This window comes from Chelmon rostratus, chromosome 13 (assembly GCF_017976325.1).
Source record: "Chelmon rostratus isolate fCheRos1 chromosome 13, fCheRos1.pri, whole genome shotgun sequence".
NCBI lineage: Eukaryota > Metazoa > Chordata > Actinopteri > Chaetodontiformes > Chaetodontidae > Chelmon > Chelmon rostratus.
Genome location: NC_055670.1, coordinates 26,084,754 through 26,102,780, shown reverse-complemented (window position 1 = coordinate 26,102,780; position 18,027 = coordinate 26,084,754). Strand labels below are relative to the sequence as shown.

The 18,027-nt window shown below is 45.2% G+C and overlaps 1 protein-coding gene across 1 annotated transcript in view; it reads right to left on the bottom strand.

Moving 5' to 3' along the window:
- The window catches only part of LOC121616391 (titin-like), a 210,465-nt gene that overhangs the window by 70,937 nt on the left and 121,501 nt on the right, over positions 1-18,027 (bottom strand). Inside the window, exons 133-169 of the mRNA XM_041951134.1 lie at positions 17,613-17,912; positions 16,897-17,184; positions 16,509-16,805; positions 15,914-16,100; positions 15,707-15,822; positions 15,315-15,614; positions 14,491-14,790; positions 14,255-14,360; positions 13,969-14,165; positions 13,578-13,883; positions 13,307-13,460; positions 12,883-13,007; positions 12,659-12,777; positions 12,361-12,541; positions 11,509-11,811; positions 10,809-11,357; positions 9,727-10,029; positions 9,040-9,196; positions 8,756-8,898; positions 8,385-8,503; positions 8,034-8,211; positions 7,592-7,876; positions 7,191-7,484; positions 6,734-7,033; positions 6,258-6,566; positions 5,953-6,179; positions 5,517-5,831; positions 4,938-5,052; positions 4,514-4,822; positions 4,215-4,396; positions 3,783-3,912; positions 3,437-3,588; positions 2,928-3,075; positions 2,600-2,820; positions 1,486-1,582; positions 977-1,273; positions 10-309 (exon numbers count right to left, since the gene is read on the bottom strand). Of these exons, the coding sequence (XP_041807068.1) occupies positions 10-309; positions 977-1,273; positions 1,486-1,582; positions 2,600-2,820; positions 2,928-3,075; positions 3,437-3,588; positions 3,783-3,912; positions 4,215-4,396; positions 4,514-4,822; positions 4,938-5,052; positions 5,517-5,831; positions 5,953-6,179; positions 6,258-6,566; positions 6,734-7,033; positions 7,191-7,484; positions 7,592-7,876; positions 8,034-8,211; positions 8,385-8,503; positions 8,756-8,898; positions 9,040-9,196; positions 9,727-10,029; positions 10,809-11,357; positions 11,509-11,811; positions 12,361-12,541; positions 12,659-12,777; positions 12,883-13,007; positions 13,307-13,460; positions 13,578-13,883; positions 13,969-14,165; positions 14,255-14,360; positions 14,491-14,790; positions 15,315-15,614; positions 15,707-15,822; positions 15,914-16,100; positions 16,509-16,805; positions 16,897-17,184; positions 17,613-17,912 (8,409 nt within the window). The remainder of the gene's footprint in view (positions 1-9; positions 310-976; positions 1,274-1,485; positions 1,583-2,599; positions 2,821-2,927; positions 3,076-3,436; positions 3,589-3,782; positions 3,913-4,214; positions 4,397-4,513; positions 4,823-4,937; positions 5,053-5,516; positions 5,832-5,952; positions 6,180-6,257; positions 6,567-6,733; positions 7,034-7,190; positions 7,485-7,591; positions 7,877-8,033; positions 8,212-8,384; positions 8,504-8,755; positions 8,899-9,039; positions 9,197-9,726; positions 10,030-10,808; positions 11,358-11,508; positions 11,812-12,360; positions 12,542-12,658; positions 12,778-12,882; positions 13,008-13,306; positions 13,461-13,577; positions 13,884-13,968; positions 14,166-14,254; positions 14,361-14,490; positions 14,791-15,314; positions 15,615-15,706; positions 15,823-15,913; positions 16,101-16,508; positions 16,806-16,896; positions 17,185-17,612; positions 17,913-18,027) is intronic.

Sequence of the window (18,027 nt, the reverse complement as noted above, 5' to 3'; positions counted from 1 at the left end):
TGAACTTACTGAAGAGGTTTCTGGCCTTCTCCGGCTCACTGGCCAGTGGAGGCCCGACTCCAAATTTGTTCTGGGCCATGACTCTGAACTCGTACTCATGGTTTTCAGTCAGGCGGGTCACCACATAGGCACACTCCTTGGGGTCATTAGAGACATGGACCCAGGACTTCCTGTTGTCCTCGCGCTTCTCAACCACATAGTTGGTGATCTTTGATCCACCGTCGTCTGTCGGAGGGTTCCAGACCAGGCCGATCCTCTCCGCAAACACCTCGGTGAACTTGATTGGTCCGACAGGTGGGCCAGGGGGTCCTGCGGGGAGGGAGGGAAGGTGAGTCAGATGAGTCGATTTCTGTCTGTGGTAAATCTTTCCACTGGAAAAGCTGAAATCAACTAATTAGCTTTATGATGATTTTTATTTGATAAACCACTTCAACCATGTTCAATTATGAATCCTGTCATCAACTAATAAATTAATTAAATAGTAATTGATCATTTGCTAATAACCTTTATACTCCTACTCAGTTTACAATATAACGGTGGCAGATTCACCATCAAATTCAGTCATGTTTCACGAAATGGATCCGTAATTTCTGACAAATAAATACAAGCAGCTTCTCATTTCTAGCTGACGCCTGTCTTTTTCACCTGTCATTCTCATCAAAGACTGGCTTCCACACAAACTATCACCCCACAAAATCATGAAGTTAGCACATTATGTGTCGACAGAAGTAATGCCAGGTTGCTTCCACGGGTGGTAAGTGGTTACTTGAACATGCTCACTGTTGTAGAGCAGATAAGCCTGCTGTTTGATCCATTCCTCGCACTTCTGTATTAGTGTACATGTCTGACTCCACGTGCACAAAGAGAAACACTGACGGCTCTGTTCTCACAAGTCATTGTTGCTAAGCTATTATTTGACAGTCGCCGTTCGGGGGAGGGGTTTAGCAACTGTGACGCCGTGTTCCTTGTTTCTCACCGAGCACGGAGAGCTTGATGTCCTTGGTGACGGTGCCCAGGCTGTTGCTTGCCGTCAGGCTGTAGATGGCGCTGTCGTGCCTGCTCGCCTGCTGGATCAGCAGCGTGCACTTGTCCTGCGTCACCAGTTTGTTGACGTGCTGGTCGTACTGGACGGCGGCCTTCTCCTCAGGTTTGGCCAGGCTGGCCTTCTGCCAGGTGAGCGTGGGGAACGGACATCCACTCACTTTTGCCACAATGCTGACGTCGCAGTCTTCTTCGCCCTCCATGGCCTCACGCAGCGCAATGGTGGGAGCACCTGTAAAAACGAAGGAGATGCTTCACTGCTCCCAGTGGTCATTGCAAGTTCAAGAGGTGTTCATGACCCACTTGTCTATGAGCCATTTATCTGCCTAAATAAGTACAAATACTTGTGAACTAACTAAAACTGCTGTGCCTGTGCAGTCTTATCTGAATGAAGTGAAAACGTTTCTGAGCAGCCTGTGATTGGCTGAAGTGCCTGACACCCACATGTCTGATCCTTGATGACCAGGGGCCCCGCAGTGGCAGAGGGTCGGCTGGGTCCAGCAGCGTTCACAGCTTTTACTCTGAACTCATATTCTCCGCCCTGCAAAACAGAAAACAGTCAACAGTAAGTACAGAGCTGATCTTTATCACACAGTAATTTATATGTAAAATAACTAGAGCTGATGAACACCTCAGACCATAATACACAATCTGTGTGAGTAGAGTGGAGCAGCGGGTCTAAACAGCTCTGATTGGTATTTCTCAGGCAGGAGACTGAAGTTCACTGCTGGGCTCACTTCACTTCTCAGGTTCCATTTTTACCTAACTGTGTTTTCTATGTGGTACTAACAGAGAATAAGACGCTTTATTTGAATGCCTCTTTCCCATAACATAATGTCGACTCTTTAAAAACACCCACAGAGCCTTCATTACATTCTCTTATCATCAAGTTGTTTTCATAGAAATAAGGTGGATTTACAGGAACTAGATTGGAGGAACAAAGATAAATATTTACTGAGAATACCACTGGTGACCTGTAAGAAATCAATAACGAAGAAATGGCTGAAGAGGGAGGCACCCAGTGTAGATAAATGGATCGATACAGTGTACAGCATCTTTGTAATGGAAAGAATTACGTTTAATGTAAGAACACAAAAAGAGCCATTTATTGATAATTGGCAAAAATGTTGTGCTTTTGTCTCAACCATAAGACCGGATTTCAGGTAATTTCAGACTGTACGATCAGATTACCTATATTCTCTTAACTGGAGGTGATTACTAGTCCACTTATGTCTGTTTTTATTTTCTCCTCTGTACTTTCTGTACTCATCTATAGGTCTTCATGTTGATTGTTTGACTGTTTGTCTGTTTACATGTAAAATCAAAAACCAATAAAAAATAAATGACAAAAAAAGAAATAAACTGACACCAGTGCCTGGAAAAAATCAATTAATCAGAAAACTAGACTGTGATGTGGAATTTATATGAAATGGGACATTACATACAAACTCACTGGTCTTTGAGCTAAACCCTTTGCTAATGAAGCTCGGTGAGCATTAATGAAGGCAGGAAGTAACAAAGTGAGAGTGGTGGGATGCTTTGAAGGACATAGACCAACCTCCTTCAGGTCCTCCACCACAAAGGAGAGTTCCTCCACGTCCCTCTTGTTGCACTGCTTCCAGGTCTCCTTCTCCTTGCCGCTGGTGTCCCAGCTCAGACGCTCAATGATGTAATGCTTCACCGGAGAGCCACCGTTGTTTTTGGGAGGCTCCCAGCTCAAAGTGACAGTGTTCTTTGTCACCAGGTTGACCTTCAGCTTGGTGGGAGGGTCTGGTGGGTCTGTGGAGGAGGAAGAGGAAGAGGAAGATTTGTATTAGAGCAGTTCCAGTGAGGTTTTGGGAGTATGTGATGTATCTATGTAGTTGGAATAATAGGTCTGTCCTCACAGATGGGGTCTCTGGCCCGGGCAGGATCAGCGGTGATGGTGAATGGGCCAAATCCAAGTCTGTTCTCAGCTCGGACTCTGAACAGGTAGTCTTGACCTTCCAGCAGGCCCGGCACTACGTAGGCTTGGCTGGCACAAGCTGCATTGACCTGATAACAAATCAATCCATCAGTTAATCAATCGGAAAAAACGCTGAATATTTCCTTTATTAGATTACAGACATTTTGGAAAATCGTCTTGTTTTCTCATGTTTGATGAAGCTAGGCTAGCAGTTTTCCTAGCTAATCACAGCCTAGGTCAGGGGAATCCTTCCAAAATTTGCAGTGGAGTTGATCATTGTGTTTTCTTTTTTCTCAAACTCAGCTTAAACTAAATTCAACTAATGGAATTTGTTTTTTTTAATGAAGAATAATAAAATGAACAGAAATGCTACCTGTAGGAATTGTACAATCTTATTTGAAAAAGTGAAGTAAAATGAACAACTTGACAAACACACAGAGCATTGTTCACCTTTGTCCAGGCCTTGTCAGTGACGCATTTCTTCTCAATAAAGTAGCTCTTGATTCTCTCTCCTCCATCATTGTCGGGCAGTTTCCAGATGAGCCTCATTGTTGATCGAGTGATATCAGTAACTCTAAGGTCCTTTGGAGGTCCGGGGACATCTGCATCCAGGAAAAAATCAGTCAGAGATCCGAGAACATCAAAACAAGAACAACAACATGCCGCCACTCTTCTACTGAGGAGACTATGCAACTCTGTGATTTGTTCAGAGAAAAACCGGCTCAAGTTTTTAGTGGAACAGTTTAGGGATGTATGCAGGGTCGAGATCTGCTATAACCAAACAACATGGACACACCGAGGACAATGACTCTGACGTTGACGTGCTTCTGTCCGGACTTGTTCTTGGCAGTGATGGTGTAGCGTCCAGAGTGGCTCCTCAGACTGACGGGGATGTTCACAATGGATGTGGTGTCAGTGGACTCAACCTGAATACACAAAAACAGTTTGAAAATATGACTAAAATCCATAAAATATGACAAGAATTGATCTTTGTAGAAGATAACGATCTATAAAACGTACAATTACAAATAAAAAGCAGCAATGTTGTAACTAAAGTAATTAAAACCCTGTAAAGTATTGGTTGTTTTCAAGGTTTAAATAAACAGAAATAGCTGAAATGCTTTATTGAAAATTGCTTCACAAGTACACTTTCATCAGGAAGAAAAAAATTCAACAAAAAGGACATTTTACTAGAAAAAATGATGAGAAAATTATTATTGGGTCTCACCTCAGAGTCCACAGGCAGTGTGTGCAGTTTGTTCTTCTTGTGCGACTTGGCTTTGCCATCAAAGTCCCAGGTTACCTTGGGAACAGGACGACCCTTGATGGTGGCTGGGATCCTGACCGGATCTCCAGCACGGATGCACAGCAGGTCCTCTGCCATTACATCGAGGGTGATGGAAGGACCGACTGTAGAGTAAGAAACGTCAGTGGAAACATCAGTGACAGAGACACACAAAGAAAAACTTTTGGACAAAGATTCAATTAATCATCTATTCATTGCAGAGACTTCAATGCAGGACATACGCTGGATGTCTTCAACCAGAACCTCGCCGGTGCTGGGGCTGGGGTCGGACTCGCCGATGTCGTTGACAGCAATGATCCTGAAGCGATGCCGTTTCAGTGCACGGAGACTGGGCACAGTGAACTCAGTGGTTGGATGCAGGGTTTCAGGGTCGTTGACTCGCACCCAATCTGATTTCCCCTCATCCTGGATCTGGATAATGTAGCCCTTGATGGGGCTTCCTCCGTCCCTCTCTGGTGGCTTCCAGGACAGTGTAACACTGTGCTTTGTCTTATCAGCCACCTCGGGAGCAGCAGGCATGCTTGGAGGAGCTGGAGTGAAGAGTAGCAAAAAACTTCAGTTAAATACAATAATTTTAGTTATTTAAGTTATTTTTCATATGTACGACTGATTTATTATCCAACAAGCCTGTTGCTGTTTACTCACTAAGGGGATCGACAGCAAAGGCAGAGTCAGATGGTCCACTGAAAGGTCCAGTTCCTGCAGAATTGCTGGCAGCAACCCTGAACTCGTACTCTGTTCCTTCAATCAGACGAGTCACCTGGGAAACACAGAAAGATGTGAAGATTCAACAGAATCCTGCGGCAGGCAGGCCTAACATGAGACCTTCCTTTATGAGAATCTGCAAAGGACCCTCTTAAAGGGCTTTGACATACTATTTTTATGGTCTATAATGGAATTCTCTAAGGTCTGTTAGAGACAACCTATGTGGGTCTATAAAGGACCATCTTATTCTAAACTAGACCTTTAAACTATTCTAAATGTCTCTAACAGACTTTTTCAAAGGTTTGTGACAGACTGTCATGAAGGTCTATAGGTCTGCTTGGGTTTATCCTAATATTCTACTTTGTAAGTAAGGCTGACAAAAGGCCAGGTTCAAATACAGATCCTACACTATGAAGACGCTTCTTTAAGCAGAGGACTGATCTGTAAACACAAAGGCAATAATTTATATTTTTAAAATATTTTCTGTGAGAACGCAGGAACAAAGCCTCAGCAGCTCACCTGGTACTCCCAGCCTTTCATGCCCCTCTTGGTGACCGGCATCTTATTGACTTTGGCCCAGTAGGCAGTGCCTTTCTCCCTCTTTTCCAGCCAGTAGCCGACAATCATAGAGCCACCGTTGTCTCTGGGAGGCTCCCAGGTTAAGGTCATGGAGGTTTTGCAGTACTCTGCGATGGTTGGTTTCTCTGGTGGGCCAGGAAGGCCGAAGGGGTCTGTGATCTGGACTTCCTCTGTTGTGCAGGGGTCAGATTTGCCATAGCGATTCTCGGCCCTGACCCGGAACAGGTAGGCCTTGTTGGTCTCCAGGTTCCACACCTGCAGGAAAGGAAGGTAGTATTACCATTAAGTCAAAAAGGGGTTTAAAGGCCTATGACAACTCTGTTATTGTTCTTATTATTGTTGCTATCACGGTGCTGATACGGGGTGTATGACATACCCCATATTTCCTCTCGATGATGCTGTTGGTAACCTCCACCCACTGAGGTTCAGGAGGAGCCTCCTGTCCCTCTTCCAGAACCTGCTCCTCTGTCACCACGTCCATCTTCTCAACAATGTAGTTTGTCAGCTCGCTGCCACCATTATCCAGCGGTGCATCCCACTGGAGGTAGCAAGACTCCGCCTTGATGTTGGATACTGTCACATTCCTGGGTGGAAGTGGCCGGTCTGATAGGAGAGCAAAAAACACTTAGCACATACTCTATTTTACCTACTACAAAGCACACCTTGTCTTTTTCAACTCACCCAGCACCATGACAAAGATGGTGTGCTTGGCTGAGCCCATGTTGTTGGAGGCAGACACGGTGTAGCTGCCGCGGTCCCTCCTGTTGGCTGCTGGGATGGACAGCACGGTCTTGCAGTTCATCCTGCCAGTCACTTCTGTCTCCATCAGCAGAGTCTCAGTGGGCTTCTCAATCACCACGTCATCCTTAGACCACTCAACCTTAGGGATAGGGAGGCCGAGGACATCTGCGGGAATCTCAATCGGTTCACCCTTCTTCACGGTAATGGAGTCTCCCTTGAAGATCTTCAGCATGTGGACCTCAGGAGAAACTAAGAGGGACAGGACAAGTCAGCACACAACGAAAAACCCTAGTGTGCACCATTACCATTCCTAATTGTTTATCCTCCTCATTTTTAATAGAATCCTCTTGGTCCCTGTCTTGAATGTAACAGTAGGGTTAGGGGTTTTTAAGACCATTCCAAACATTCAGCCTGACCTTCATCGTCTTGAATGACCACAGTCAGTGGGATGGATGGCTCGCTCTCTCCAATTAGGTTGGCACACTTGATCCTGAACTCATACATCCAGGCTTCGTCCAGGCCCTCCACAGTCATAGTCATGTTTGGGCAGATCTCCGTGTTGCAGGGCTCAAAGGCCTGCTGGTCCTGCCTCTTCTTCTCAACAAAGTAGCCGATGACAGGGCTACCACCATCATTACGCGGTGGCTTCCAGGCCAGTGTGATGGAGTTTTTAGTGCGCTCTGTGTAGTGGAACTTCTCGGGGTATGATGGTGGGCCTGCAGAACCACCAAAGCAAAGACTAGTTTCAAGCACAAATCCACTTTTCAGCCAAGACTACTACTATTCCTAAACACTGCAGTTTTGGTCTCCTCACACCAAAGAATTTTAGAAATTAAATAATAATTAAGTAAATTAAGTAATTTTAGGACTCACCCTGTGGGTCCACAGCTTTGATGGGTCCCAGCTCAACAGGCGGACCCATGCCATACTTGTTCTTTGCGATGACCCGGAAGAGGTACTCCTGTCCCTCCATAATGCCCACACACTCGCACTTGGATGAGGCAGTTTCAATGGGCTGCCTCCATGTGTGCATCTTGGCATCTCTTCGCTCCACAATGAAGCCTGTCAGGTCGCTGCCTCCGTCATCCTCTGGGTCGTCCCAGTTCAGGAAGATCATCTTGCGAGTGACAACAACAGGTTTCAGGTCCGTGACAGGTCCAGGGACATCTGAAGATAAAACAATATCTTTTTAATTTACAGCATCAACTGATTGCAAGTTAACTGTCAAATTTTATCCTATACGTCCTGCCATGCATTCCTGGACTTCCACTCACCCATGACCTCCACTCTGGTCGAAGCAGCTTTGATGCCACTGGGGTTGCAAGCAGAGATGTGATATTTGCCGCTGTCCTTCCTCTGAACATTCTTGATTGAAACAATGCTATCGTTGCCCTCAGTGAGGATCTCCACACGGTCTTTGTCAGGTTTGGCGTCATCCTTTGTCCAGGTGATGGACGGGTAGGGTTTACCTGTGACTGTAGCAGGTAAACGGAGTGTCTCTCCAGCTCTGATGATCACGCCGCTCTTGACAGCCAGTTCCATTTCAATCACCGGTGCCTCTGTGGAGGGCAACCAGCAACCAAGGAAAGAAGTCAACAACAAAAGCAGCTATGAGATTTGCATCAGTGCTGAATCAGACAACATTTAAACTAATTAAATTCCAATTTCAGTCTCTTTATTTTTTGCTCCGCGTTGTTTCCTGTATTTTTGGCTGACCTGCAGGATTCCTGACGATTACAGACTCTGTGAATCCTGGTGTTCCCTCTCCAGCAGCATTGCAGGCAATGACTCTGACCAGGTACTTGGCTCCTTCACGGACTCCATAGACAGTGAAGGCTCGGGTCTTCCACGGCCGCTCTGTGGACCTGGACCAGTCCTTGGTACCAACAATGGCCTAAAGAACACCGCAGAGCAAAGAAACACAGGTCTGAATTGAAATCAAGAGAGTTTAAAGTCTTAACTTGAGAAAGTCTGTTTCAGAAAGTATGAACCTGCAGGTACCATGAGACAGGAAGCTGAAAATAAATGTGAGTAAAACTGAAAAGTTTCTGAAAAGTTTGTTCTGACCTTATCCACATGGTATCCCAGGATCTCTCCTCCACCGTTGTCGGCAGGTGGGTCCCACTCCACATCAATGGAGTGGTCGGTGGTCGCTGCCACTCGGGCAACTGGAGGTCCAGGAGGTACTGTCATGTCGCAAATAAACACAGATGGGGATGTTAACTGAATATATTTCCATGGACATAAGTATCCTGTTCATGACATATTGCTGTCTGTAGCAGTCTTTTCGAAATATCAATTATAGCCAAGAAAATATGGAGATGACCAATTATGACAACCACACATTTGGTGACGCCAATAACCTCCCTCAACATTGACATATATGAAAACACAGATGAGAGTTGTACTGAACACAGGGTTTGGAACAGTTCACGTACAGATTGGAGCCTGGGCTGTCATGGGATCCGAGGGGACGCTGAATTTTCCGGGGCCGGCCTGGTTCTCAGCCGCCACCCTGAAGATGTAAGTCAACCCCTCCAGTAGACCTTCAACGTCCAGCTCAGTGTCAGGAACGATATTCCTTAAGACCAGGAGAGATAGGAACATTCAGAAAACCACCAAAAAGATTTCTGGTAAACTGATACCATTGTTGTTTGATATGTCCCCACACATCAGCCAATAACCACTTTCTTATGAGTCTCAGTACATTGTGTTTCCTCACCTGTTGACACGCGCCCAGTGTGAACTGTTGATTTCGCGGCGCTCCACCCAGTATCCCAAGATGGGGCTGCCATTGTCATTTGGCTGATTCCAGGTGACCAGCATGCTGTGGGCTGTAACGTCATCAATCTGTGGCTTATCGGGAGCCTCAGGAGGTTCTGGAGAGAACCAATGGACAAGAGAGCAGAAATAAGAGTTGACTCCCATAACAATACACTGTGTGTTGTTATTTTTCCTTCCATTTAAAGTTATTGCTTTTTCCATGTAACGTGCATTTTTTGTACTTTTAACACCATCATTAAATTTGTTTGTGTATCTATGATTTGACTTAGGGTTTTTTAAGGTAAATAATATTTTGCTAAAATTCATTCCAGTTTGTCTTTTGGTAGGCTAATGACAATGGCAAGTTTATGTGCAGTAACTAACACGATAAGATAAAAAAAAATAAAACGTAAAAGAGCAAACAAAAAACAGTGATCTAGCAAAAATGCAGACTTAAAGACACTAACATCTGTGGTGATAATAGAGACAAAGACACCAACAAACACTGTAAGCTAACAAAAATAAGAATTTAATGTCTAAATAATTCAAAATATGTTTATTAATGCATCAGGTCATATATGTAAAACATAGCACAACAGAATAAATAGCTGAGCTCATAGCACGAACAGGACAAGTAATACCATACCGAAAGGATTCTTGGCGATCAATGGTTTGGAGATGCAGTGTGGACCAGCACCAAACTTGTTCTCTGCCACCACCCTGAAGATGTACTCCTTTTTCTCAATGAGTTTGGGCACCAGGTAGCGGCATCCTCTCAGTGTGGAGGTGACACAGCTCCAGCCGATCTCCAACTTTGAGTTGTCCTTCTTCTCTAGAGTGTAGTTGAGGATTTCACTGCCACCGTCATCCAGAGGAGGATCCCACTTGCAGATGACAGAGTTCTTCCTCACCTCCTCAAATGTGAAGTTCACTGGAGGTCCAGGAGTATCTGCCAATAGAAGGAATGATCACGGTTTTACCGGTCAAATGTCTAAAAGCTATAGCAGCATGTTTATATTGGAGGATGCTAAAACATTTATAATACCAAGATATATGACACAGAGGACACGTGGACTTTGGGATCGCAGTCAAAAATAGGCTTGAGTCATCAAGCCATTTAGTTACATTATCATTGCCGCACAGGGTTTAGAAGCTGCATGTTCTTGTACAATTTTCTTTTTACATTTGTTCTTTTACACAATTACAATATCATCTGCGTACATGTACAAAAAATGTACATCTGTAATTTCATGACCTGATTTCACAAATTTGCTTTCAAAACACTGTCATGCGCTTCATGTAGACTTGATATTTAAGCAATCAGAGTAATGTGTTAAAAATACAATGTATGTATGTACGGACATGTAACCATACATCTAAATACATCTAATACTAAATAACTCAAAACACACAAAGGCAGCAAATCCTCACACTTAAGAAGGGGGAACTAGGCGATGTTTGGGGTTTTTACTTGAAAAAATGGCCTAATCAAAGAATCAATTTTCAAGATAGTTGCTGATTATTCTTCTTTCGATTGACTAATCAATTAAGTGACTAATCATTTCAGCTCTAGTTCAACTGTCATGTTAATCTGTTTTTGATGCATTTGTATACATATAGTGCATATGTATTTATTAAGAATATATCTTTACACTGAAAACTTATCTTTATTTAAAATACATATGTAACTATGGATCTGACATCAAATTAAAAGAGAAGAATTCTCACCGAGCACGTTGACCTCGCAGGTCGCTGAGGCGGTGCCGTGGTTGTTCTTCACCTTCACCATGTAAACACCGTGGTCGGCACGGATTGAGTCCCTGATGACGATAGAGGACGTGCCCCTACGGCTGTTGTCAAGGGCCAGACGTTCGTTTATTGTTGGATAGTCGGTCTCCTCCACCTCTGGCTCTGCTGCTGCCTCCTCCTCCTTCTTTGTCTCCTCTGCCTTCTCACCTTCCTTCTTCTCTTCTCCTTCCTTCACCTCTTTCTCCTCCGTCTTCTCGGCCTCCCCCGTCTCCTTCTTCTCTCCCTCTTTCTCTTCCTTCTTCTCGGCCTCTCCCGTCTCCTTCTTCTCTTCCTTCTTCTCTACCTTCTTCTTCAGGGGTTTTTCAGGCCTCTTGCGGAGCGGCTCAGGCTGGATCACCTGGTTGTTCCAGTACCAGGTGATCTCAGGATACGGCGAGCCAGAAATGTTGGCGTCCAGGCAGATCTCGCAGCCTCTCTTCACACTGAGACCGGACTGCAGGCTGCCGCTCAGGAAAACCTTCGGCGAGTCTGAGAGAGCATGGATGATAAATTAACTGTACAGCTGCAAAATTATTAAACACCGAGTTTTTTGATCAGATTCTGATCCATATAAACACTCTAACTGTATAAAACATTTGGTTGCTGTACGAAGAAAACATGGAGCTGATGTCATCCTTACCAACGGCGTCCAAGGCCTTAACGAACAGCGTGTTGCGTGACGGCTCGCTAACCCCAGCAGCATTTTCAGCTTTGACCCTAAAGGCATAGTTCTTGCCCTCCGTCAGCCCTCTGACGGTGTAGGACAGGACAGGCACCAGGAAGTCGTTGCACCTCTCCCACTTGTCTTCGCCCTTCTGCTGCTTCTCCAGGATGTAGCCCATGATCTTGCTGCCACCATCGTACATAGGCGGCTTCCAGGTCAGAGTGATGGTGCCTGATGTAGGATTATGGGTCTCCACATCCACCGGTGGGTCGGGAGCATCTGGGACGAGAGACAGATTTTGGTTAGGTTTCTCATGAACACATGAGAAGGTTTCTTAAACTCATCAAAGAATGAGAATATACATATATATACATCAAAGAAGAATATACTGTTGAAAGTCATGTACAGCAACATAGTTTTCTATTACAAATCTGTAATTTAACAGATTTAAGATGCCTGAAAATGTTATAATTTGGAAAGTTTTTTTCATATTTTACCACTTTAAAGAAATCCAAATCAAGTGGGCCCTTCTTAAATTTCTCAACAATTTAACAACATAAAAAGTTCAAAAACATTTAAATTAAATTATTTAATTAAATTTAAACAATTAAATAAAGCAGGCTTTCTGTGAAAAAATTCAGTCTCTAAGCCCAAGCAAATATAACCCCGATGACACCACTGTGACATCATCAGGGTTATTTTCTCTACCAGAGCCACAGAGGGCACTATAGAACAGTTTCCATAGGCAGAGTAGTACTCCTTCTACACTAGTGAACTGATTAATACAGAATTCATGCATTATATCAAAGAGGAAATGTTTTTTCTTACGTTTCTGGTCCTCAGCGATGACTGGGTTACGAAGCTCAATGAACTCTCCTCCCCCAATCTTGTTGACAGCCTGGACACGGAAGTAGTACTCTCCGCTGGGGATGAGGTCTTTCACGGTCCAGCTCACCTTGTTCTCTCCGGACATCACGTTGACGTACGTCCTCCTGCCGGCCTCACGCCGCTGCACACAGACACATAACAAAAGAGACATCAATTTAAAGCTTTTCAAATCCAGATGGGTCTTTCAGGCCCTGATGTCATCACAGCTTAGAAATAAAACCATGCTGCCATCTCAGACCTGCAGGACATAGTGAAGAACCGGGCTGCCGCCATCGTAGTCTGGAGGATCCCACGACACTTTGCAGGAGCTCTTTGTGATCTCAGAAGCCAGGATTTCCTTACAGGGACCAGGAAGACCTGAAGACAGAAAGACAAAGAAATGTATAAAAGTTATCTGCTGCTCAGTCCAGGAGATTGATGTCTACATTATAATGCAAAAACGACACATGTGCAATTGAGTACCGATGACTTTGACGTTTATGGTGGCACTGGCAGCACCCAGTTTGTTCTCCAGAGTCACTTTGTACTGTCCCGCATCAGCATGAAGGCTGCTGTCAACCTCCAGGTGACAGGAAGTATACTCCTTCCTGTTGAACACAGACAATCCCATCAGTCACTGCTGCTCACAATGACAACAAAATAAAGACCCCAGATACAGGAGCAAACGGTTAGTGGGTGTTAGTATATCATCAATACCAAATATCACCATAAACATTGGTCAAGGAATTACTGAAAGCATTTTATTGATGGCATATTGTACATGCCAAAGAATAGTTTGTTTGTTCGTTTGTGTTTGGTCTTTAGTTTTAGGAGGAATACATTTATTTTTCATCTTAAACTCCAGATGGAAAAACCTCGACTGTACCAGATGAAATGTCGCACTGACCTGAAGGCAACACGTTCATCTGCCTTCAGCTCCTTGCCGTCTTTGTGCCAGGTGATTCTGGGCGAGGGGACAGCTCTGAAGGGAACTGGGATGTGCAGCTTCTCTGTTTCCACAACAATCAGGTCCAGAGTCTGGAAGTCCAAGGTCGGGTTACCTGGAAAGAAGAAAAAAAAAACAAAACAAGAAAATCATACACCTCTTAGTGTCAATTTGATGAATTAGAGAAGTTTGTACAGGAAACATGACACTAAGGACAGTGTGCTGTTCTTACAGTCAGATTCTTTGGCGAAGACGTTCTCGGAGATGTCGGAGGGCTCGCTGACTCCGACGGCATTGATGGCCCTCACTCTCAGGATGTACTCCTTCTCCGGGACCACGCCCTCCTCCACGCGGTACTTCAACTCCTTCACCGGACGAGAGTTGACCCTCATCCACTTCTCTGTCCCGGCCTCACACATCTCAATGTGGTAGCCTGTGATGGGGCAGCCGCCGTCCCTCTGTGGAGGCTTCCAGGCGATGGACAGGAAGTCACGGCTGGCTCCGGTCACATGCAGCTCGATGGGTGGTGATGGGATGCCTGGAAGGGACAGGACAGATGGGATTTGGGCTCTTTTTTCGCTTTCCTTTTTGTTTAATGACCTGTTGCTCATTACTGGACTAACCTGTTGGATCTTCGATGGTGAGGATCTCTGTGGGTTCGCTCGGATGACCGATGCCGGCCTCGTTCTCAGCGCTGACCTGGAACTGAACCTCTGTTCCCTCGATGACGTCCGTCACTCTGTACTTACAGTCTGGGCCTGAAGTCTTCCCACATTTCACCCAGCGAGTGCCAAGCTTCTCTTTCTTCTCAAGGGAATACCTGGAGGGCAGAGTCACCAAAAGGTAAACACGCTTCATACTGTAACGCCAATGACTTTCACTGCACTTGTACCAAAAAAGGAAAACTACCTGAGGATGGGTCTGCCACCGTCATTTTTAGGTGCCTCCCACTGCAGGTCCACGTATCGTTTGCTCACAGCGTTGACAGCCAGGGCGTATGGTGGACCAGGAGTAGCTGTAAAAAAAAAAAAAAAAAGAAAATCACTTATCATCCTTCATCAACAGTGCAATGTGGATTTTCTCCATCTTCCACATAAAAATAATTAATGGATAAAGTATATGACTAAAACTACTCTTTCACTTACTGAAAGTGTCTTTGGCCAGCACGGAGTCCTCGAGCTCACAGAACGGTCCGACGCCCACAGCATTCTCAGCGGCAACGCGGAACACGTAGAGCGAGCCTTCGTTGAGCGGCGTCACGGTGTACTTCAGCTCCTTGACTGTGGTGTCAACAGTCTGCCAGCCTTTACGCCTGGCATCGCGCTTCTCCACCACGTAGTTGGTGATTGGCGAGCCTCCGTCACGCTCGGGGACCGTCCACTTCAACTCGGCGCTGTTCCTGCTGATGTTGACGACGTCCAACCAGCGAGGAGCTGAAGGAGGGTCTGAGGAGATAAAGAAAGAGATTTATTTATGTGTTCATTTGTTGCATGTGTCAGTTAATTTAATGTGAAAGCAGTTGACAGCTGGAGCATCAGCTGTGTCCAAAATCATATTTTCTATATAGTGCACCATAGTTCCCATATTTACCTCTTTGAGTCTCCGAATGCTGAGTATAAAATTTAGCCACTATATAGAGCTTCAAATATTTCAACAATGTAACAAAAACATTGTGTCCATGCCACAAATGGTCTTGTCTGCTAACAGTCACAAAATGCAATGCATCGCATTTTATGGACAAGAAGCTACAGCTGCCATCAATGATGCAAAATAATGATGATTCATAAGAGTCCGACATCTTTTGCACCAGTTTAATGTTGTGTCTGTTCCATTTTAGTCTGGTTTTCAGGTTTTGTGTGAGTTTCTCGTGGTGTCTATTCTAGAGCTTCACTTGGCAATGACAATGAGTTTGATGTGTTGTATCTCTTCTAGATTAACACGTGTCTGATTTAAAACATCAGTCACTTACTGAGTCTCTCTTTGCAGAGCACTGGGTCGCTGGGCTCGCTGGGTTCACTCTCTCCAGCCACATTAACAGCTCGCACCCTGAACGAGTACTCTTGCTTCTCCATCAAGCCCTTCAGGAAGTGCTCCAGGATACTGATGTTCTCTGCCACACGAATCCAGTCCATGGTGCCACTCTTCAGCATCTCAATGATGTAGCTGTCTATCTTTGCTCCGCCATCGTGCTCCGGTTTGGTCCACATCAGGAAGCAGGAAGTCTTAGCTACGTCCTTCACCGTGGGTTTACCAGGAGGCCATGGAGGATCTGGAAGAGTTAGACCATGATGTTTTTAACTGAAAGGATTTTTGATACTCATCTAAACTCAACTAAAGGTGAGTAGGTAAACGCTTTTGTACCAATAGGATCTTTGACAAGGATTGGGTCTGTTTCCTTGCTGGGCTTTCCAGTTCCAGCCAGATTCTCAGCCAGGACTCTGAACTTGTACTTCTTCCTGGTGGGAAGCCCTTTGACTCTGCAGAGGAAATCATGTCACATGAGCTCACTGAAATCCAACAAAGAAGCGCAGTATAAAACAGCAGACAGTGGTTAGTAGTTAGATTCACCTGTAGTTGGTGTCTTTGATGGGCAGTTTGTTGCATCTAATCCACTTGTCGTGGTCAGGTTCATATCTCTCCACCCAGTATCCGGTGATGGGGCTTCCTCCGTCCTCATCGGGTTCGTACCAGGCCAGAGTGAGAGAGTCTTTGGCGATGTCTGAAGCCTCCAGCTTGTAAGGAGCTCCAGGAGTGTCTGAGGACAAGACAGGAGGTATGAGGTTAGTCCCTGCAACAACAGCTGGACTGAAGCCAAGTACAGCCACAGAAATGGGACCTGATTTTGATATCTTAATGAGGCTTCATTTCCTCTTTGCTTGTGATTAAAACGAATGTCTTTCACCCTGAACTGCTAATATTGTTGGTGCTGTGGTAGTACATCACATTTTTAAACCAATCAACAAATACAATGTCTTATGAATCTTTAGTTAGTTAGCTGGCTGTTGGCTGCAGTTTCGTATTTACTGCACAGACATGTGAGGGGGATCAATTTTCTCATCTCACTCTTCGCAAGTTAATAATTTATTTCTTCCAAAAAAATCTAACTTTCCTAGAAGAATACACATTCATGTGTAAACCTCAGTCCTACTGTCAGGTGACCTACCGAAGGGGTATCTGGCGATGATCGATGGGTGTTCAGCTGGTGGACCAACGCCAAACTGGTTCTCAGCAAAGACTCGGAAGATGTATTCCTTGAACTTAACCAGGCCCACAGCTTTGTACGTGGTCTGTTTCACGGTGGAGGACAGTCGGTGCCAGATCTCGCTGTCGGCAGCTCTGCGTTCGACAATGTAGTTGGTGACTCTGGAGCCGCCGTCGTCACGCGGAGGGTTCCAGGCCAGGAAGCAGGTCTCATTGGTGATCTCAGAGATGTCGAAGGCAGCCGGAGGACCGGGCTTATCTGTGGGAGGGAAGTATAGTTAAAATTTAATTAACCGGAGACTTGGACAGTCTATATGAAACCCTTTTCATTCCTTTTCTCCCGGTCTTACCAAGGATGTTGACATCAACGGTGGCAGTGGCACGGCCACTGCTATTGGTGGCCTCTATGATGTAGGTGGAGCTGTCGTCTCTCTTGGTCTTGGCGATGGTGACGGTGGAGTGTCCTGGCTTCGTGTCGATGGACACCCTATCGTCTGCTTTGAGGACCAGGTCGGCCTTGGTCCATTTAACCCGGGGTTCAGGCTTACCCATCACTTCGGCGGGAAGTTCGATCTTAGTGCCAGCCTTGGCGGTCAGACCAGCCAGTAGTTTGGCATCCAGCTGGATCTCTGGAGGCTCTGCATGAAGAATAATAATGAGGGCTCAGTCAGAAGTTTGCTGTTTAGAGGATAACAGGAAGTTTGCAGAAAGGTGAAATATAATTTTTCCTTTAGCACAAACTCCTGTGTTAAGGGGCAAATTAAACTTTATCTCGTTAAAATTACTACAAAACATGAATATATATTCATACAACATCAGTGTGTATGTCGCAGCGTGCCGTCCACTGTGTGTGAATCTGTCCTCTGAAATCTGGTGCTAAATTTGGGTAATTTTGTCTAAATTTTGTTGGACATCTAATTCAGTGCAAATACATATTTTTATAGAATATATATTGACAAAAAAATACAAATCCCTCAAATTAGGTTTTATTTTTGCATATTCTAAATAATCATGATTAATCCTCCTTAAAGGAAAGGAATAAGGTAAAACGGTAACTTCCATGTACCTTTGGGATCCACGGCCTGGATCTCGTCGGTGGCCTTGCAGGGCCGGCTGGCTCCGAGCCGGTTCAGGGCTCGGACTCTGTAGGAGTACCACTGGCCCTCAATCAGACCCGTCACCTGGCACTTCAGCTCAGGAACCAGGTCTCCGCAGGGCTCCCATTTATCAGTTCCTCTCTGGCAGCGGTCCACATTGTAGCCTCGAATGCCAGCTCCGCCGTCATACTTTGGCGGCTCCCAGGTCAGGAAGATGCCGCTGGCTGACTTGTCTCTCCACCTCAGGTTCTCTGGTGGGTCGGGGATAGCTGGTGGGAAACAGGACGGAGTGATTAGACAGTTCCATGGGACTCTGTTTGAAACTAAAAGGAAGCCCATTTTTGGAAAGCAAAAAGAAAAAGACATGAGTGTTTCTCTCTCTGT